Source organism: Aedes albopictus, chromosome 2, assembly GCF_035046485.1.
Source record: "Aedes albopictus strain Foshan chromosome 2, AalbF5, whole genome shotgun sequence".
Lineage (NCBI taxonomy): Eukaryota > Metazoa > Arthropoda > Insecta > Diptera > Culicidae > Aedes > Aedes albopictus.
In genome coordinates, this window is record NC_085137.1 from 448,545,116 (window position 1) to 448,567,679 (window position 22,564).

Below are 22,564 nucleotides of genomic sequence, written 5' to 3' on the forward strand. Positions count from 1 at the left end.
CAAAGTCGCGTTGATGGAAAATATTGTGTTTTCAACTGTCTGTGGCTCTTTAAAAGTGAACAAAATGTATTTTCCCCGTAACTTTTTCGGCTTCCATTGATGGGAGTTTTCGGCATGTTTTTTTTTCTTTCTTGCGGGTGCTATGGTGACGTGACGACACATTTGACCGCTATCGCGTTTTCTCTTCTAGCGCCGCGACGACTTGATACGAAAGAGAAGTGTGTGTGTGTACGCGTCGGCTCGTTTTTCGTGATGAACGATGAACGCGGTTGATATTCGTGCTACTGCTTGACGTGGATGTTTCGTTTGTATGCGCGTATGCCAGCAACCGCTCGCTGGTGGGGCGACAGTTCTTTGTCGCATGTTATGTCGTAAAGCAAACGTGTGTAGTGCATCGTCATCGAGAAACGTGAAGTGAAGGAAGTGTCACGTGTAGCATGATACCAATGCACATTGGGTACAAGTTTTGGGAAAAAAATTTAAAAAAAATCGGTGAATTCTTATGTTATTTTAAATAGCGCCATTTAGATGTTGTGTGGTTTGCTATAGTGTTGGGGGTGTGAGGAGTTAAAAAAAATATATGCATCGACGATTTGGTCTAATGATAACCAATTATACGCGTGGCCGAGATGGAGCGAAAAAACCGGAGTAAATTGAAGCAGACGATTCAACGATGACGGCACCGGCACTCCAGATCATGTTTGGTGAGATTGTTCTGATTACACTAGTTTACAGCATTTTCGAACTCGGTAAGCTGATGATCATTTTTGGTGTAGAATCATACCCTGAGTTCGAAAACGCGAAGGAAAAAAATTACAGTAGAGCGGAAATTTTTTCGACTTTCCATACAAGGTTGATGATTTGAAATCGATTTTTGTTCTATTTTTAAGCAAAGTCGCTTACTTCAAACATCTCATTCTCCGTAAGGAATGCTCCGATTGAGCTGAAATTTTTACTGTAACTCGCCTACATATGATATGTCAAATAAACGTCGAGAAAGAATTTTTCAGTTGGTTTTTTCTTATTGAAAAAAATACATTTCTTCAAAAAATTTTGGGAATTTTGCTAAAATTTAAGAAGATCGTCTCTAAAACTCGCCAATATCTTGAATTTCATCAATCTGACGCAAATCCTGTATTCAGATGATCGAATGGTATTGTATTCAGCTTTTAATTTATGGAAAAAGATTTAAAATTGGTTGAACAAAACGCAATATATTTGAATTTTAGTAAACTACATATTTTGAAAAGTTATAAAACTCGATATTGAGCTAAAACTCAAAAACTGTTCTACTTTAAATTTTTTGAAGGTCGGTTTCGAAATCAGCATTAAATTGTGCTTCAAAAATTTTGGTCGTTGACAGAAGTTCACGACTTTCGTTTTATTTTGTAAACTTGTGTTATTATTATTGTTACTATGATTCACTAAATACGTGCCAGTTTTAAAGACATTGTCTTTAGAACAGGAAGTGTGTTTGTATTATCGTTATCCATCTGATAACGGTAATGCGCACATGCGGGGCTTATTGATAGTGAAAGTGGCTTCTGAATGGAGTGTCTCTCCAACCATTCTGAAATGGGCCACTGGATCTGCAATAGAGCTATCACCGTCTAACTCCCGGACTAAAGCAATTTGCAATGACATCAAAACGCTATTGCAGAATGCTTTTTTCCATAATATCACTGCCGGACAGTGGGTGTTAGATGGAATACACACACACACACACATTTTAAAGAGGGCCTTATTATTAGGGACAACTTTGTAGAAGACCATATTTGCCTAAAAACTCATTTGAAGACATTGAATGCATCTTTCCTCGTAAATCTGTTTCGTGGACCACTGTGCATTGAGTTTTTGGACGTTGTTTCGTAAAAAACGCGACTTGATGTCCGGGACATTAAGGCCTCGGACGTTTTGATCCGGCCCGGATAGCATCATCTTCGTTATACACTAACACTTTTGCTGGTTAAGAGCTTAAAAGAGCTTTCTTCCGAATGCACTTGTTCCATAAGGGGCCGTTCATAAACCACGTAGACTTTTTGGGGGGAGGGGGGGTCTGACAAAAGTGCACGCTCCATACAAATTTCAAAATTTTTGTATGGGTGAAAGTCTACGAGGGGGGAGGGGGGGGGGGTCCAAGATGGCCAAATTTTGGTCTACGTGGTTTATGAACAGCCCCTAAGCTCTTATGCAGCTACTTTTGTTAGTAGGGAAACGATTAGCTTAGTAGGTAGCAGAATCCTGCAAGGATCATCTTTATATAAAAATTCCGGAAAATTTTTGATAAATCATGAAAAAATCTTAGAGAAGAGGTGTAGGTAATTAAAGAGAAAAATATCAATAAGTGCATGGGAAGAAATACATCCTAAAAGAATTCTCGGAGGAATCTTTAAAAGACTTCTTACTGAACAAAACTTCCTGCATGGAATCCCCTTTTCCGAAAAGTACAAAAAATAGTGAAAAATAATTCATGAATTGATTTGCTCGTAATGATTGTTAAATAGTTGTAATAGTCAAGGCATTGCCATGGTGCTTCCCAGTATAGGGGACGTTGAAATTTGGAAACTTTGAGTAACTAGCTCTGATTTTACCACATGGTCAAGCTTCGCGATTCACGATCTGAAAACCCCTGACATAAGGTATCGGTCCCCTTACTATTGCGGCGCTCATAATAAATCCACATTGGGCGGCGGCGATATGCCCGCGAGGAGATTCCCGCGATACAGACGCAATGTCAAAATCGAACAGATACTGTCACCCACCCAGCAGCATCGCAGCAGCCTTCAGGCCGTTCATATCAAAACAAAAGTTAACACAATGGCAACTCAGGTGGCCAGAAATCGTATTTAATAATAAATATTTATCGCGACATTGATTCAATATACGCATACGCATCACCTCATCGGATTTGTGTTTAATAATCGGGATGTTATTTAGTGATGCTGCAGGGGGATGCGGCTGCATCTTTTCCATTCATACATTGCGTCTGTATCGCGTGCATCTCCTCGCGGCTATATCGCCGCAGCCTCATGTGGATTTGATATAAGCGCCGCATGCAGATTTTCTGACCATCAGGTCGCTCATAGTGGTGCGGTCATATTTTTGCAACTTGATGGAAAAGAAGAAGACAAACGCGTTTCGCGGATTTATCTTGCAAGGCACAATATAGTTTATTGCATTGCTAACTGGACTGCGACAAAGTGCGGAATCTCAAATAAAAGTGCGATATTGCATCAAATCGTTCCGGTGTCTTCACCGCACTTATTCATCACGAGCTAATGAATAAGTGCGGTGAAGACACCGGAACGATCTGACGCAAAATCGCACTTTTATTTGAGATTCCGCACTTCATCGTCGCACTTATAACCGCGCAATGCGCAATACTGAAATCGAAGAATTGAAGCGCGGTTTGTTTTGTTTTTTATTTTTGTAATTTTGTCAAAAGTCAACACGTATAAAAACAAAAAGAATGGAATCAATCGCTTGTTTTCGAATTGGACGAATTTGGGAGCGTAAGACTACAAATGACCCGGTGGCCCTAGGTACCTAACCAATTTCAAAAATAGTCTCTAGTCTGCGTCAGGTTCATCCGCATCCCACAACCATTCGAGTCGAAAATGTAAACAAGTGTACAAGGAAAAACGCAAATTTGCCGAACTGATGAGCGTCCAAACTTGGCTTGGATGATGACTTTCATACCTACTTACATAGTATGTATACTTCACATACAGTTTTTCACCCAATTTTGCGGATTGCTGTTAAAATTGAATTGCTTTGAGCGAATAAAGAACAGAACTACACACCTAGAAAATATCATGTAATTTTAAGTGTCCTGAACCTGACATATACGAGCATCTTCAAAAACACAAATTTAGAGGTTATAACATGTAAATTTACGTCTTTCAAGACACCCCAAAATGAAACTTATTTTTGCTCAGCGTCTAGCAATCGCTAGAACCGATTTGACAGATAAAACATAGAAAAGTAAAATATTATCATGCATGGGATTCGAACTCCGGATCTCCTGATCGTGAGCCACATCTCTTACCTCTCGGCTATTTCACCGAGCTGGAAGGTGGCTGATGAACGTGATACTGATTCTACGTTTCTGGTGAAACGGATTTGTTAACCAACCAGCATTTACATGATGCGCGTAAAATTGAGTCCAATTTGTGATTCAGTCTTGAAAACATTTACGTTTTTTGGTGATTCCGTTTCGTGGAAATTTCAGAATTTCTAAGTGTGCAGATCATGGGTATCTCCTAGGGTACATCTGCATTGCAACAAGTGTCATAGAACATATGAATTAATTATTGGACAATTCCACTGTGAATCAGATTGTAACTTTGCAATTGCCAATTGGGCTTCAATTTCCTATTCCATTTGGAACGCCTCGTTCGGAGAACTACTGTTTCTTGTACGTCGTGTTTACCGTTCAATCCGCGATCTTGTGCGTGCAAAAGAGAATCAGAGCGATTCGCGATCATCGCACCGCACCGCAAACAGTTACCCCGGTTAGGTTGGTTAGGGCGGTGGTGCAGCAACAGTAGCAGCACTCGATACAGCGACGAAGATCGTCGTCGTTTATCGTTTTGCGTCAATTCGCAGTTATTTCGTTATAACAGAACATTGATCTCTTCCTCTCTGTGGTTGGATGTGTTGTAGATCGTGGTGTGGATATTGTTGTCGCTGTTGTCCGCGCGGTGCATGACGAGGACTGGAGCAAATAAACGGTTTGTGCAAATATGATTTCAGAATCTTGTTGTGATTCTTGAGGGGAGCTGATAACGAGAATTTCTAATTTATGAATTTCATTAAAATAAGAACTCAACAAGTGTTTACGTAGTAAATTTGATTACCAGTTTCCTGTTAACATAGGTAAATGCCAAAACAGCGATCATACGTCGCATAATGCTTTGCAAACACCAACCTTCGATGTCGTTCTAAAACCAACCGAGAACACCAATAACTAAAATTCCAATTTTTTGTTCTCTCCCGTTTCAGGAATGTGAAGTGTAGTTATGCTGTTCAATAGCAGAAAAATTATTCAGTGAAACAAGAGAAAAAAAAAATGTGCCAAAGTGGTAAATCCATAAAGCAGAAGGTGTTGTCGAAAGCGAAAGATCGGCTAATGGATTAATGTGCGCGTCGTGGTCGAAAATTTGTGCTCCCTCTTCGTTCATTGTGAGTTTGACTGCGGTCGCGGTTTGAGTGCAGAAAATGCCGGTCGCACTGAACGGATCGATTCCGCTGCCCAGCATTCGGGTCTACACCAGTGCCAGTGTCCTGTTGGTGTCCCTGTGCTTGTACTACGCGGTCAATGTGACGAGTGATCCCTTCTGGAGACAGCAGAGCAATGCCACGGCCACGGCCGGAGTTGTGCCTCCTTCTACGGTGCTGTCTGGGTCGGTAGCTACGGAAGCTGCGGCGGCCGCTGCTCGGGATGTGGCTGCCGGGGCCGCTGCTGGGGTGGTCGGGAATGGGGTTGTAGGGAATAAACTGGACTCCTTGTTGACTGTGAAGGAGATCAATGACTTCGAGGAGAAGATCCTTGCGGCAACGGATGCCGATCTGAAGAAGATGATGGAGCAGGAAGCGGAACTGCTGGAACGATCGGCGGCGAACGACTCCCGGACGATCGGAGCGCATCTGAAGGATATCGCTTCGTTCATGGGAAGTGAGCCGATTTGTATTTGGGTGAGTATTTCATCTTGATACTATTTTCCATCTCATTCATTATAACAGAAAATTTCATTTTTCCTTGGGATTGAAAAGTCACTAAACACTTTAGGGGCTATTCATAAGCCACGTAGATCAAAATTTGGCCATTTCAGAGCCCCCCCCTCCCCCCTCGTAGACTTTTGTCCATACAAAAATTTTGAAATTTGTATAGCTCGTAGACTTTGACCAGACCACCCCCCCCCCTCCCCCCAAAAAGTCTACGTGGTTATGAACGGCCCATTATGTACTTCCACCTATGCAGCAGTGCCCGGTACATCCTTTTCACCGATTTGTATGCATGAATAGCTACATACTGCTAGATAACGTAATACAGCAAAAGCAACCTTCAGAGTCAGCCGGCAAGAAGCGCTTCAACGGTGAAAACCGCAAGTTTGTGCTGCTTCTGCTGCACGGTCTAGGGCGCATTCTTGGATGGTGGACCTTGCCCGTCAGAAAGCGCGTGTTTTCTTCAGAAGGGTATACCTTTGTAGTAAAGTTCTTGGTCGGAACATTTCATAATTTTGCACATGCCGTTCACTGGACAATTCATACTACAACTCATTGTCGATGTAATCTGATTATACTACCTTTCTACTGACTGAAGAAGGACAAACCATGGTCGGTAAGTTGAAAGTCATGGTTTTGATTTATTGATTTGAGCATGTTACTACATACATGTGCGAGATTTCTGAGTTGCATCAGAGATAGTTGCAGGAAGTTTTCCACGAACTCGTCAAGATATTGGAATTCTTTTCAAGACTTCTGATGCAATTCCTGCAAACTTATCTATGATTTCTCTACGTAATTACACAAGGGATTTCTCCCGGAGTTCTTTCAGAAACTCATCCTGGAATGCTTTCAGAGATAATTCCTAAAATTTATACAGAGAATATTTCAGGATTTACTCCATACTTACCTTACCAATCAGGCTAAGGCCGGGGTGGCCTCTGCTGTACATAGTAGCCGCCTCCATTCCACTCGGTCCATGGCTGTTTGTCTCCAGTTCCGCACTCTGCGTAGGGTCCGCAGATCGTCCTCCACTTGGTCGACCCACCTAGCTCGCTGCGCTCCACGTCTTCTTGTACCGGTCGGATGACTCTCAAGAACCATTTTAGTCGGGTTGCTATCCGACATCCTGATGACGTGACCCACCCACCGTAGCCTCCCGATTTTCGCGGTATGGACGATGGTTGGTTCTCCCAGCAGCTGATGCAGCTCGTGGTTCATTCGCCTTCTCCAAGTCCCGTCTTCCATCTGCACTCCGCCGTAGATGGTACGCAACACCTTCCGTTCGAAAACTCCAAGAGCGCGTTGGTCCTCTGCACGTAGGGTCCATGTTTCGTGCCCATAGAGGACGACCGGTCTAATCAGCGTTTTGTAGATGGTTAACTTCGTGTTACGGCGAACTTTATTCGATCGTAGAGTTCTGCGGAGTCCAAAGAAAGAACGATTTCCTGCCACAATGCGCCTCTGAATTTCTCTGCTGGTGTCGTTGTCGGCGGTCACCAGTGAGCCCAAGTACACGAATTCTTCAACCGCCTCGATTTCATCACCGTCGATATGAATTCGGGGTGGCGGGCGCGGTGATTCCTCCCTGGAGCCCTTTGCCATCATGTACTTTGTCTTCGACACATTAATGACTAATCCGATTCGCCTGGCTTCACTCTTTAGTCGGATGTACGTTTCCACCATCGTCTCAAATTTACGAGCAATAATATCAATATCATCAGCGAAACCAAGCAGCTGAACGGACTTCGTGAAAATCGTCCCACTCGTGTTTATCCACGCTCTTCTTATTACACCCTCCAAAGCAATGTTGAACAGCAAGCACGAAAGACCATCACCTTGCCAAAACCCTCTGCGAGATTCGAAGGGACTCGAGGGTGTCCCTGATACTCGAACTACGCACATCACTCGATCCATCGTCGCCTTGATCAACCGTATCAGTTTATCCGGGAATCCGTATTCGTGCATAATCTGCCATAGCTGTTCTCGATCGATTGTATCATACGCCTATTTGAAATCGATGAACAAGTGATGTGTGGGCACGTTGTATTCGCGGCATTTCTGCAACACCTGGCGGATGGCGAACATCTGGTCCGTTGTAGCGCGTTCACCCATAAATCTAGCCTGATATTGCCCCACGAACTCTCTTGCAATCGGTGATAGTCGGCGGCATAAAATTTGAGAGAGTATCTTGTAGGCAGCGCTCAGTAGTGTGATCGCGCGGTAGTTCCCGCAATGCAACTTGTCGCCCTTTTTGTAGATGGGACACACGATACCTTCCATCCATTCCTCCGGTAATACTTCCTCCTCCCAAATCTTGGTAATGACCCAGTGTAGTGCTCTCACCAGTGTTTCACCACCGTATTTTAGAAGCTCGCTTGGTAGTTGATCTGCTCCAGCGGCTTTGTTGTTTTTCAACCGGCCAACCTCCTCCTCAATCTCTTGGAGGTCAGGGGCCGGAAGTCTTTCGTCCTGTGCACATACTCCAAGATCTGTTACCACGCCACCTTCGGTACTTGCAATGTCGCCATTGAGGTGCTCATCGTAATGCTGCCGCCACCTCTCGACCACCTCACGCTCGCTCGTGAGAATATTCCCGTGGTTATCTCGGCACATGTCGGCTTGTGGCACAAAGCCTCTGCGCGAGCGGTTCAGCTTCTCGTGGAACTTTCGTGTGTCCTTAGCACGGTACAGCTCTTCCATCGCTTCGCGATCTCGTTCTTCCTGCTGGCGCTTCTTCATCCGGAAGACTGAGTTCTGCCTGTTCCGCGCCTGTTTGTAACGTGCATCATTCGCTCTCGTACGGTGTTGCAGCATTCTCGCCCATGCTGCATTCTTCTCGTTTTTCAACTGTTCACATTCGCCGTCGTACCAGTCGTTTCTGTGATTCGGAGTCGCGAAGCCTAATGCTGTAGCCGAGGTACTACCTATGGCGGATCGAATGTCCCTCCAGCCATCTTCAAGTGTAGCTGCGCCAAGCTGCTCTTCCGTTGGTAGGGCCACTGCTAACTGCTGCGTGTAGTCTTGAGCCACCTCTACGTTACGAAGTTGCTCGATGTTGAGCCGCGGCGTTCGACTTCGACGCGCGGTGATAACTGTCGAAAGTTTTGAGCGCATGCATACAGCGACTAAGTAGTGATCCGAATCTATATTCGCACTGCGGTATGTGCGGACGTTGGTTATATCCGAGAAGAATTTACCGTCGATTAGAACATGGTCGATTTGGTTTTCTGTTTGGTGGTCGGGTGATCTCCAGGTGGCTTTGTGGATATCTTTGCGGGGGAAGAAGGTGCTTCGGACTACCATACCACGGGAGGCTGCAAAGTTTACGCATCGCTGGCCGTTATCATTCGATACGGCGTGCAGGCTGTTTCGCCGGATTACCGGTCTGTACATTTCCTCCCTTCCTACCTGCGCGTTCATGTCGCCGACAACGATTTTCACGTCACGCGGCGAGCAACCATCGTATGTTTGCTCTAACTGCGCGTAGAACGTTTCTTTCTCGTCATCGGGTCTCCCTTCGTGTGGGCAGTGGACGTTGATGATGCTGTAGTTGAATTGATTTACTCCATACCAGAGGATTTTTGCATAGATTGTACCAGTGATTTCTCAAGAAGTTTCTCCAATGCTTCTTCAGGAATTCCTCCAAACATACCTTGATCTCGAGTTGTCTCTAAGAATTCATGAAGATAAACCATCAGTTATTTCTCTAGTGTTCTTACGAAAGCTCCTATAGGTTTTTCAGGAATTACAGTAGAAATTCCTACAGCAGTTCTTTAGAAATTCTTCCAGGAAACCTTCAGAGATTCGTCCATAAATTCTCCAGAAATACATCCAACCATTGCAATGGTTCCTCCAATATCTGATCCAAAAGTTCCTCCAGGAATTCATAATGATACTTCTGTAGTTTATTTTTCTTGGAGTATTCCAAAAATGCATTCAGGGTTTCTCCTAGAGATTCCTCCAGGGTACAATGGTCCGAATCTACGTTTTGGCAGGAAAATCTGTATCTCTGATATCGTTAATTTTAAGGCATTTGATGCCTTCAGAGAAGTTGTTTGCATTTGTTCGCTGCATCTTTTTCAAAAAAAATATTAGGGCGGTCCTCGTCCTAATTCAAATCTGGAATTGAACTTTTTAATTTCGAGTCATATGCGATCGACTTTTTCAGCAAAGTTGTAGGCTTGGTTGTAGGCAATACTATTGCGAGCAACTTTGCCGAAGACAATTGTGCAGGTATTGCATCAAGACTTTGTTCAGGGTTTTTTATATCAAAGATTTTGCTATAGATTTCAGAAATGGAAATTTTTTTAGATTCTTCCGAAAATTATTTCAGAGAAATCACTAGGAAGCTTGGAGAAATTTCGGGAGCACTTCAAGAGGAATCCTAGGTGGAATCATTAGAGGAACATCTGGAAAAAATATAGTGACATTTCTAAAAAAATCCAGAAGAAAATCGAGGAAATACCTCTGGAATTCCTGGAAGAATCTCTGGAGTAGTTTCAGGTAGATTTTCTGAAGTATTTGTTAGAGGAAACTTCAGGGGAATTTGTGAAAAAATCCTTAAAGAATTGTGAAGTGTGATCCTAGATGAATTGTGGTGTAATGCATGGAAAAATCTCTGGATGATAAATGCTACCGATAAAAGTCATTTGAATTCATTTATGAATCTTTGGCACAGTTTTTTGAAAAATTCCTGAAATTTCTGGAAATACTCCTGTCCTGAGAGAATGTAAAGTGAAATTTTTGAAATAACTGCGAGAGGAACTTCTTGGTAAAATTTTAAGAGGATATCCTGAAAAAATTATTAGATGAATGTTTGGACGTATACCTAAGGAATCTAGAAGAATTTTTAAAAGAATTTTCAAAAAAATCCAAGAATTCATTGGAATCTGTACATAAATCCATTGACTAATCTCTGCAGAAATAACTGAAGGAATTTCTAGGGAAACTGCAAAAAAAATCTTGAAAAACCAGTGAAACTCTGAAGGAATATTGGATGGAACCTCTGAACAATTGATGCATTTTTTCAATCTCACAGAGAATTCTCGAATAAAGGTTTAGATAAAATTTTGGAAGAATTTAAAAAGTTGTTCTGGAGAGGAATCGTATAAAGTATTCCTGGAGGATCCACTTGATGGATTCCATACAGAATACGTGGAGGATTCCTGAAAGAATTCCTGGAGAGATTATTGATGGAATCGACTTGAGTACTGTACCTTCAGGGGACGGAGATGGTCAGGTTGGAGGAAAGAAGCGCCCGCCTAGCGAATTGGGAGTTGTGGGTTCGAATCCCACTGAATATAAGCGTAGCCAGAAGGAGAACAGTGGGGGGCCGTGCCCCCTTTCCCTTGGCCGACATATTTTTTTTTCGAGTCAACTCAAGATTATCAAGAATTCAGAGTTCCTGACAAATTTTCTCAAGAATTGAACAATTCTAGTAATTTTGGATTTCATCCATAATTATTTTTTTTTTTTTCGAAAATCACAAGAAATTTCGCCAAAATTTCTCTAAGAGCATCTCTTCAATCTTATCATGGAATTTTATCAAATAACAAGCGATTTTCCGGAACCAGTTTCGGTAGAGAAAGAGAAGAGCTCTTTGAAAACATGCTGCTAGCGTGTAGAAGCACTAAAGTCATTGATTTTCACTTGTATTGAAATAAAAATAACGCCATGATTAGAGCAAAAAACTGGGATTTCTCTATCAGTTCCTCCAAGGACAGCTTCAGAAATTCCCCCAGATATTTATTCGGGAATTCCTCTCATGATTTCAAGAATTGTCCAGTAGTTTCTCCATGGATTCCTTCAGACATTTCTCCAAGAATTTCTTCAGAAATTCCTCCACGGATTCCTCTAGCAATTCCTTTAGTAATTCCTCCAGGAATTCATCAAGTGATTCTTCCAGGAATTCTTCCAGAAATACCTCTAAAAATTCCTCTAGGGATTCCTCCAGGAAATCATCCAGAGATTTCATCTTGACATTCTTTCAGGCATTCCTTCAAGGGTTTCTCCAGAAATGCCTTCAGGGATTCATTTAGGAATTCATCCTGGAATTTATCGAGGGGTTGCTTCAGAAAGTCCTCAAGGGATTCCTCCGGAAATTTTTACAGGAACTATTCCAGCGACTCCCCTAGTAGTTCCTCCAAGAATTCTTCCAGGAATTCCTCCAGGAATGCATCCATAGATTTCTTCGGTAATTCTTCCAGGAATTTCTCCAGGAATTCATTCATGAATGTCTCCAGCGATTCTTTCAGATATTCCTCCAAGAATTATTCGAAGGATTCCTCCAGGAATTCATCCAAGGATTCCGCCAGGAATTTTTAAAGCATATTTCCAAGATTTTTTTTTATTTATTTATTAAAGTGGATCTTTTAACTATTGTCATTCGGATCCACAAAAGTGCAATATTAACCCTCGAGCGATCGCGCTGTTGTATTTTGTACAACACGATGAAAAAATCTCGCTTTTTGTACTCAGTATTAGCGTGGTGCTGACGCAGGTAGTCTACCGCGCGAGTTACGGAAGGTTAAGCGTATTTAACTATTACACATTTAACTCAGATTTTATCATACATATCGATATTCTTAAGATATTCGATGACTTTTTTTGCTTTATCAAGATTATCTTCTAGCACATCTTGAAGATTTGTGGAAATATCTGCTCTATCTCTCTCTTCTTCTAGAACTGGACAATCGGTCATAAAGTGTTTAACTGATAATGGGGCGTTACAAATTTCCAAGATTTCATCCTGTCATTCTTTCAGGCATTCCTCCAAGGATTCCTCCAGGAATGTCTCCAGAGATTAATCTAGAAATTTGTTCAGAAATTTCTCAAGGGATTTCTTCAGAAATTCCTCCAAGAATTCATCCACGAAATCCTCTATGCATTCCCCAAGGAATTCCTCCACACATTTCTCCAGGAATACCTCTAGAAATTCTTGCAAGAATTCCTTCAGGGATTCCTCCAGAAATTCCTTTAGGCATTCCTCCAGGAATTCCTCCAGGAATTCCCCCACGAATTCCTCCAGAAATTCTTCCAGGAATGCATCTAAGAATTCCTCCAGTAATTCTTCCAGGGATTTCTCCAGGTAATTATTCAGGAATTCATCCAGCGATTCCTCCAGACATTCCTACAGGAATACCTCCATGCATTCCTTTAGGATTTTTTCAAAAAATTCCTCCAAGAATTCCTTCAGGGTTTCCTCGAGGTATTCCTCCAGGCATTCCTCCAAATATTCCTCCAGGAATACATCCAGGGACTCCTCCAGTGATTCTTCCAGAGATTTCTCCAGGAATTCATCCATTTCTCCATCGATTCCTCTAGGAATTCCTTCAGAAATTCCTCCAAGAATCCTTTTCGGGATTCCTTCAGGAACTTTTCCAGGAATTCATCATTCAAATTCCTCCAGAAATTCATATTCAGATTCCTTCAGAAATTCTTCCAGGGATTCTGCCAGGAATTTGTTCCTCCAGGTTTGGGCATTCCGTCAAGGATTCCTCCCGGAATACCTCCAGAGATTCATCTAGGTATTTCTCCAGGAATTTTTCAAGGGATTTCTTCAGAAATTCCTCCAGGAATTCATCCACGAATTTCTCTAGTGATTCCTCCAGGAATTCCTCTATGCATTGGCGAATTCCTCCAGCAATTCCCCCAAGAATTCCTTTTGGTATTCCTGCAGGCATTTATCCAGGGAATGCTCTAGGAATAACTTTTATGACTCATCCAGAAATTTTCTCGGGATATCTTCAAAAGTTTATTCAGAGGTTTCTTCAGAAGTTCTTCTATATATTTTCCAGGGATTCTCCCAAGAATTTTCCCAGGGATGCCTCCTGGAACATCTACTCATTTTTTTTTAATAATTCAATGGTTTCCAGAGGAATACCTACAATAATTTGTATTGGAATTCTTCAGGATAGTTTTACCGGGATGCATGCAGAACCCAGGAAATTTACCATGAAGTCATCCAGGAATTCCTTTACTATTTTCTCCAAGAAATCATTTTGGGGTTCATCCACGGATCTGTTGAGGAATCCATCCATGGATTCCTTCGAGTATAGCCCCTGCAAAAGATTTTCTTCAGAAATTCGTCAGGAATGTATCCTGACAATCTTTTATTTCTCCAACAAATCCCTCAACTAGTAATCCATGATTTTTTTCAGGAACTCCTCCAGAGATTACTTCAGGTGTTTTTTTCCAGGGGTGTTTTTAGGGTGTTACTTTAGAAAGCTCTTTAAAGATTCTTCCAAACCTTTTTTTTTCTAGATTCCTTTAGAAATTCCCACAAGAATGCGTCGAGGGTTTCCTCCAACGATTGTTTCAGGACTTATCTAGGGATTTATTTCTAAAATTTGTGTAGGGTTTGCTTCATAAATTTCTCTAAGAAGTTGCCTAAATATTTAGCAGGGAATCCCTTTAGAACTTACTTTAGGAGGAACTTATCAGAAGTTTTTAAAAAAAATCTTCAGGGGTTTTTAGATGATCCTACAGGAATTAACCTAGAGATAAATCTGCACCAGCAATTCCTTCTAAAGTTCCGTCAGAAATTTCTGGCTGTATACATTCCAGCGATTCGAATTTTTCCATTCCTTTATTTGAGAGTTCTCCGAAAATACCTCCAGGAAACTCTTCAAGAATTTGACCAGGGATTTCCTGCAGGAAATTCTCAAGAGTTTCCTCCAATGATATTTTCATGGATTTTTCAAGAATATCTTGAAAATCTTCTCTGGACGCTGTTGATTTTTTGTTATCCTCTGATACGGTTTGATTGTACATTTTTCTTGAAGGATATGTCTTACACTGTATCTTGTCTGTTCTGTACGACCAGAGTTATAAAAAGTGATTATTCTTCATTTCTTGTGCCCAAATTTGGGGCCATGCACAAATTACGTCACGTTTTAGGGATGAGGGGGGGGGTTTGCAGAACGTGAACATCCATACAAAAAAAAAAATGGTGAGGTCCCATACAAATAGTGTGACATTAGGGGGAACGGGTTTGGAAAAAGTCGATTTTTGCGTGACATTACTTGTGTGTCACCCTTTTCCCATGCCTCATCGATCTGGTTATGTTGAAGTTTATTTTAAGTCAAAATGACATTTCAAATCAAATCTGTTCGCATTCACCGGAAACTGTAGATCTCAATTTTGATCTACGGCCCAATGTGCTCAGTTTCATTTGAAAAATCACGTATTTTGAGCTGTCGCATGATAGAATCTCAAATTAGAATCACAGAACTGGGCAAAATGCAATGTGCATTGGCTGTTTTCATAAAAAATGCTCAATTTTGGGGTGTGAGATTCTGCATCTTGTGTACCGATATATCTCACATTTTCACTGGAAATTCTCAGTAAATATAAATTTAACCTGTGAAAAAAATAAGATATCCTCAAGCAAAACTTTTTAAAACATAGCAAAACTCCCATTTAAAAAAAAATAGCAAAATTTTGGTTTTTCAAATATGGTGTAAACGAACTGTTTGTCTAGAAAAGTTGTTCGAATGAGTGTAATCAGTTTCGTACCTTTTAATTCCGCCTTATGTTGCTTATCCTCTGACAGATACGCGTATTTCGACTACCACATGTAATTTTCCTCAGTCAGTGGATAACTGCGGGTCAAGCAGTTATCCACTGACACTGAGGAAGATTTCAAGTGGTAGTCGAAATACGCGTATCTGTCGAAGGATAAGCAACACAGGGCGGAATTAAAAGGTATGAAACTGATAACATCTCTTTCGAAGAGGGTATTCTGCTTAGAGGGTTCGAAAAGTCGGTACAAGATAGAAAAGTTGTAATTTGTCAGACGAGCTTGGTGGTCTAGTAACTACCGCTTCTGATTCATATACAGAATGTCCTGAGTTCAATTCCGGGCCGAACCTTTCCTGCTATTTTGAAGCTTTCTATCTACTTTCTTTCTGCTCTCTTCTCTAAGTATACATTGCTTGGATACACGTATGTTCATACGAGCCATCGCTAGAACTAGAAACGGATTGAAAAAAAAATCCGTTTTACTTAAATCCAACTTTCACAGCATGGTGTAAATCTACCATACGCCTACAAGTTATGCAACCAAGCGAACTGTGCCGCTTCATAGTAATCTTCGAACAATCTATCACTTTACGCCTGGCATCCACGAATCATTGCGTGAAAGCCCTATGCTGACATCCGCATGAGTGTAGCTTACCTGGCGATACTGGAGTAGCAACTGCGGGTCAAGCTCAAGCTCAAGTACTCCAAGAGCTTCCAAAATTTCCAGGATTTCCTCCAAGAATTCATTCAAGAGTTCTTTTAGGGGTTTCCTTCAAGAGTTTCTCTAGGAATTTCGGAGAATCTCCTTGAAAAAATGCCGGAGCAACTGGTGGAGGAACTCCAGAAGAATTCTATCAGGAATTCAATCAGGCATTCCCTCAGGAGTTCATGAAAAAGTTCCTCTGAGAAATCGAACCACAGTTTTGTTTATATTGTAATGATGCTTTCATTTTTGACCAGGGATTTTTGATGGAATTCCATTAATGGTTTCCTTAGAAGCTTTTCCTGGGATCCCTGGTGACTCGTTTCTGCACTGAGTTTCTGACTCACGATTTTTTCGGGAGTTCCCCCAGAAATTTCTTCGGAAAGCATTCCTGTAGGAATTCCTCAAACGAACCCATCGGACATTTTATCGTGGTTTCATTAGGAAACTCCGCCAGCATTCCTTTGGAATTTCAAACATTTTTCTGAGAATTCCTCCAGAAAATGATTGAGATTTTCTCCAAGGCAATTTCTTCTGGTATTCTTGGAGAAATTTCTTCAGGGATTTTGCGGAGAATTGCTACTAGGATTCCATCTAGAATTTCATCTGCGATTCTCTGGGGATTTCATTACAAGAATTATTGGCTATTTTGACCATTCTTCTAGTAATTTCTTCATCAGTTTATTCAGGGTATATTCATCAAGAACTTCATTGCGAATTTCTACAGGGACTTACTTCCAGAAATAATGTTTGGAGCTCACACAGATTTCTCAAGGCATATTTACTAAAAATTTGTCTAAAGTTTCTCAACAGTTACTTTGTAGAATTTTAATTCATAGCAACAAATTTGTGGAATTATTTCAGGGATTTCCATCAATTACCTAGATATTGCTGCAGAGATTTCTTTAAGAATTTCTTAAGAGAATTATTTTAAAATTTCATCACGAACTCGTGTAAGGGCTCTATTAGCAATTCCTTCAGGCATTTCAACGAGAATTTCTCATGAGATTCATTAAGAAACTATTTTAGGGATTTCTCCCGGAAAGTCTTTCAATAAATTTTCGCGAAATTCCTTGAATTCATTTTCCAAGAAATTTGTGATTGATTCTTGAAGTAGTTCATTGGTAATTTATCGAAATACCTTTAGGGATTATTTGGTAAATTTCTCCATGGTTCTTTGGAGAAGTTCTTGAACAATTTGTAGACTAACTCTTCTAGATATTCATTCTGAAATTTATCCATGGGTTCTTTTGCGCACTTCTTCAGTTATGTAATACCATTCGTTATTTTTTTAAACTGGAAGAGGGGAATTTTCCGAGATTTTTTTCGGAGATCCAGGGATTACATGGAGAGTTTTTTTCAAATATATAAAAAAAAAAATCTTTGGGGATGTCTTCAGGAAATCAGTGGAACATCTTCCAGGACTCTATCGTCAATTCTTCCATGTTTTTTTTTTCAAGAATTCCTTGCAGTTATTCCTCAGGGAATACTTGAAAAAAAAAACTACTCCAAGGGTTTCTCTAGATGACATCGGGAAGTCCTCAACGAAGATTTCTACGTTCGGAACGTTTCTCCAAGGGTTCATTCGCAAATTGTTCCAAAATGTTGCTCTGAAATTTTCTCTCCAGAAAGATCGAGAGAGAGAGAGCCCGGGCCACACACATGTCACAGAAGAGTCGCAGTAGCGCAGGTTTTGGTTGCGTCATTGTGTCTTATTTTTAGCTGAAAAGGACTTACTTGCTAGAAGTAAGTCCTAGTGACTTCTACGCTACTAGAACCTGCGCTACCGTGACTTTTCTGCCACTGACTGAAAGATTAATTGCAGAATTCATTTGAATTAATCCTACTTCTTTCAGGAAAATTGTGATGACTTAAACAAATGAAAAATAAAGACTCACTTCTGATTTGCTGACAGAGAAATTTTTTCCCAATTATTATGTAATATTCTAAAAAAACATATTCAAGGAGTTTTGATGGTGCACATTGTTAGTACAGATGCTGGGATCATTGCTACTCAGGACACAGAAATTTATATAAATGGGTGAGCTCGTTCCATTTTACTACTATTATTATTTTTGACAGTATACGATAAGGAAATAATATTTCTGATGAATTTGCATGTTTGCATCACCAAAGTGATTTCACATCATGTAACTTTTCCACCCGCTTCAGCCTCACCTAAGCTCCATCTCGTGGCAGTCGTGGAGACGCAGATGTGGTCTCGGTCTCTAGTAGCAAGGTGCGTTACACCAATATTCTTCCACTTGATGATGATGAATGTAAGAGCGTGGACTGTTCTGTCACTGATGTGATGAAGTTCGGAATTCTTGAAAGTGCACATTGAGGACGATAAGGCAGCGTCCATTTATTACGTAACACTAGAGTTGTCATTTTTCAACCCCCTTTCCCCCTCCGTAACGCACTTTTGCATTTTTTGTTGATTCCCTGTGCAATTTCGATTGTTATGGTCAATCTTGGTCTACCAACTACAAATTGTACGGCCATCTTTGCTCATGATCAATATTTTCAGTAACAAATTCCAATAAATCTCTCAAATATCTTGTAAATGTCTAACGAATAGACAGCATAATATTTGTTTTGATCAAACATGTTACATAACTATCTACAGTTTATCATCATCTGCTTTGGGAATCCCACCGCGAATTAATTTTGCACGATGACATCTTAGTGCGAAGAAAGTGTTTCCGTCTCTCCACGAAGCAGATGAAACCCATAAAAATCTTCTTCGGGAATACATAATTTCAAATTCAACCCATCGATCGGTGCTGTGTCGATTTCTCGGCCCCTCAGCAATCCCCATATCATAACATCAGCTGGAGCTTTTCGAAGCGTTACGTAATCCGTAGCGCACCAGAACAGGAAAGTAAGAGCAGAGCGTAGCGCCATCAACACAGCGATCGATCGCGCAGCAAAACCAGTTCACCACTCGGCCGCGCGCGCGCGACACTATACTGTATCGTAACCAACGACGACAGGTACTTGGTCCACACGTCTGGGTACAATTCCGCGAGCGACTAATTGGTGACCAAGTACGAAAACCTGAATGGTTATTACTTGCAATCTCCTAGAGCTCGCGCGGAACAAGATGACGACAAAACTATTACACATCACAAGTGGGTACAGTTGAGTTTCCTACTGCGCTCTACCACCTACTGTAATATTCTTGTCGTCTTTCAACCAATTGCAGGCAGCTGTCTCCAGGTTTGTTCTGGCCATACTCAAAAATCAGCTCAATCGGATACCATAGAGCCGAGCGAATGTGACAGGGCATAATAGGAGTTTCAACTGTAGAAGTCGCTGGTTGCGCATTAGTCAGGTCGGTCGAGCCCGGTATTCCACGAAGGGGAGAAAGTAGGTATTTTAACGCGCCGGGTAATATCTGCCTCGAAATAAGACGAAGTAAAAAGTAGCACACGCTGATGACAATCTCCGGCCCCGGCGGTCGGTGGTGGATTGTAAACAAAACAACAACAAAAAATCACTAAAACCTCTCACTCCGTCCGTCGTCGTACTGTCGTAGCCGTGCAGTTGTTTATCGATTGCCGTAACTTTTCGCACTTTCTAAATCGCTTTGGTGGTGCTGAAATGGAAAGTAAAACCGGCGACTTTCATCATTCATCGTAACCTGGCGACAAGGGGGCGGATTTTTTTTACGCAGCAAGGATCGCATGACCGACCAGCGTTAGCGTGCATTGAGGTCATGTTCTTGCAGCTGTGAGATGGTGCCATTCTTACTAACATGATACTTGATGGGCTATAACTTGTAGCGGCGAGTCTAGTGCGATCAAAACATTCGCCTCCACTGGTCTCGGTCCTGGGCCAATCGCTTCCAGTCGTCCTGAACGTTTGGAATCCTTAAGTCCTCCTGAACTGCGAAAACGCCAACGTGTGCGCGGATTAATACAGAGCCAACGGTTCTTTCCTGATTCTCCGGCATACTAGCTACCTGACCAGCCCATCGCAGCCTTCCTGTTTTATTCGCTTCACTATCTTTATATACTTGGTACAATTCGTAGTAAGATGCCGTCATCCAGCTTACCGCCCAGTATTGTTCGCAGCGCTTCACGCTCGAAGATTCCAAGGGCTCTCCGACCAACTTCTCTCAACGACCACGATTCATGGGTATCTAATATGTCCGGAAGAATCAGAGTCTCGAATAAGGCAAGTTTTGTCTAAATTTGCAGCCTACGCGAAATCAGCTAGTTTCGCAGAGCGAAAAAGGCCCGATTTGCAGCCACAATCCGCCTTCCCACCTCATGGGTAACATCATCATCTACCATGACAATCCGCAATTATGTACTTGCTCTTCGTCGTTGTCGAATTCGAATTCTGTCTGTCGCTCTTTCATTTCCATACTTCAACAATAGTTTGAGTAGTAGTCTCTCCTCCTAGCAGCCACCATGGACTTGTTTGTCAACATGGTCGTTGCACTTGTAGGAAGAAGACTCTGGATTTGGAGCGTTCCTGTCTGCAGTATTCCTTTGGGTGTGTTCTTCAAGAACTTTGTCCTAGAGTATTCTAGAGTAGTTCCTTCTGAGTGTTTTTTCGGAGTGTTTCTTTGAAATTGTTCCTAAAAAAGTTCCTTCACAAACATTTCCGGAAGTGTAACTTTATGTCGTTCCTGCAGGAATGTTCGAGATTTTCTCCAGGAAACAGGAGTTCTTCCTAATGTTATCTTTTAAAAGTACTTCCGAACGGGCTTGCGAGTATGTTGTTCTAGGTTTATTTCAAAAAAGTTGCAAAATGTCCGAAGAAACCTCCCATGGAATTTGCGAAGATGTTGACTAAGAGATTTCAAAAGAATTTGCCGATGAAAATTGTTGATGAAATCGCCGAACGAACTTCTACAGGAGTTACCCCATAAATTCCCAAATGCATTGCCGAAAAATTTCCTTTTTCAATTGCCAAAAGGTAGCCTAAAAGAATTTACGAAGAAATTGCTGAAGCGATTTCATTTAAGATTGCTTACGTAGCTTCGAAAACAATTACCGAAGAAATTTCCGAATGAACTTCCAACAAAATGGCTTATAGGATTTCTTAAGAATTTACAACAGGAAAATCATTGAGAGAATTTCCGAAAAAAAGTGTTAAAGAGTATTGTGCAAAGCTTCAGAAAGGATAGCTGACGAATATCCAAAGAAATTACCGAAGGACTTAGATAACACTAGTTTACAGCATTTTTGAACTTTGTAAGCTGATGACCATTTTTGGTGTAGAATCATGCCCTGAGTTCGAAAACGCGAAAGAAAAAAAAATACAGTAGAGCGGAAATTTTTTCGACTTTCCATACAAGGTTGATGATTTGAAATTGATTTTTGCTCCGATTTGCTCCCATTGAGCTGAAATTTTTTCTGTAACTCGCCTACATATGATGTGTCAAAAAATCGTTTAGAAAAATTTTTAAAGTTGGTTTTTTCTTATAGAAAAAAATACATTTCAATTTTGGGAATTTTGGTAAAATTTAAGAAGATCGTCCCTAAAACTCGCCAATATCTTGAATTTCATCCATCTGATGCAAAACCTGTATTCAGATGATCGAATGGTATTATATTCAGCTTTTAATTGATGGAAAAAGATTTAAAATTGGTTGAACAAAACGCAATATATTTGAATTTTAGTAAATTACATATTTTGAAAAGTTGTAAAACTCGATATTGAGCTAAAACTCAAAAACCGTTCTACTTAAAATTTTTTGAAGGTCGTTTTCGAAATCAGCACTAAATTGTGCTTCAAAAATTTTGGTCGATGACAGAAGTTCACAACTTTCGATTTATTTTGTAAACTTGTGAAATTGACGAAGGAATTTCTGAAAAATAAAATCAAAATAATTATGGGATAAACCACCAGAAGAATTGCCAAAAAAATAAAACCCAAAAATTCGGAAGAAATTGTCAGAGCTGCCTACGGATTCCCCAAAAAAACCTAAGCTTCAAAAAATGTCGAAGAAATCCCCAAAGAAATTGTACATAGAAATACCAAAGTATTTTTCCGAAAAAATTCCTAGACAAATGCACAAACTTTTGGAGGTGGATTGTTTCGCTACTACTGCCGCAACTTCGCTGGTCTGAATCACGTTTGTTATTTTCGGTATCATCGCCAGGGCAGAAGGGTTTAATTATTCCCAAAAAATCTTAAACGATATGCCGAACAAATTGTCTAATGGAATTGCTACGATAATTCCTGAAGAAACTTGTGAAGGAACTAACAAAGGAAATAATTCCGAAAAAAATGACGCTGAATTTATTTCTGACGAAATTAAGCACTGTCCATAAAATAGGGGGCCATCTCAGATATTCCCCCTTCCCCCTCAAAGACTTTTAGCCATGCACAATTTTCGAAATTTGTGTGGACCGTAAACTTTGGTCAGACATCCCAACCCCTTAGAGTCATCATAGTTTTTGGACCGGCACTTATAAAAAATCCCATGAACATTCTCGAAATAATTCTCATAGGAATTTTCAAACGAATCAATCAAGGATCACAAAAAAAAATCTCATAGAAATTTGAAGAAATTGTCGAAGCATATCCCAAAGGCATTGCCAAAAAATCCCCAAAGAATTACGGAACGAATTTCCAAAAGAATTGTCA

At 40.9% G+C, this 22,564-nt stretch overlaps 1 protein-coding gene across 6 annotated transcripts in view; it reads left to right on the forward strand.

The window, feature by feature from the left end:
• LOC109410035 (E3 ubiquitin-protein ligase AMFR) overlaps positions 1-22,564 on the forward strand; it is a 162,096-nt gene that overhangs the window by 32,435 nt on the left and 107,097 nt on the right. For 4 of the 6 annotated variants that reach the window (XM_029870001.2, XM_029870005.2, XM_029870004.2 and 1 more), the window contains exon 2: positions 5,005-5,697. In XM_029870001.2, the coding sequence (XP_029725861.1) occupies positions 5,221-5,697 (477 nt within the window). In that variant the 5' untranslated portion in view covers positions 5,005-5,220. The other 2 variants (XM_029870002.2, XM_029870003.2) reach the window with 2 other exon arrangements.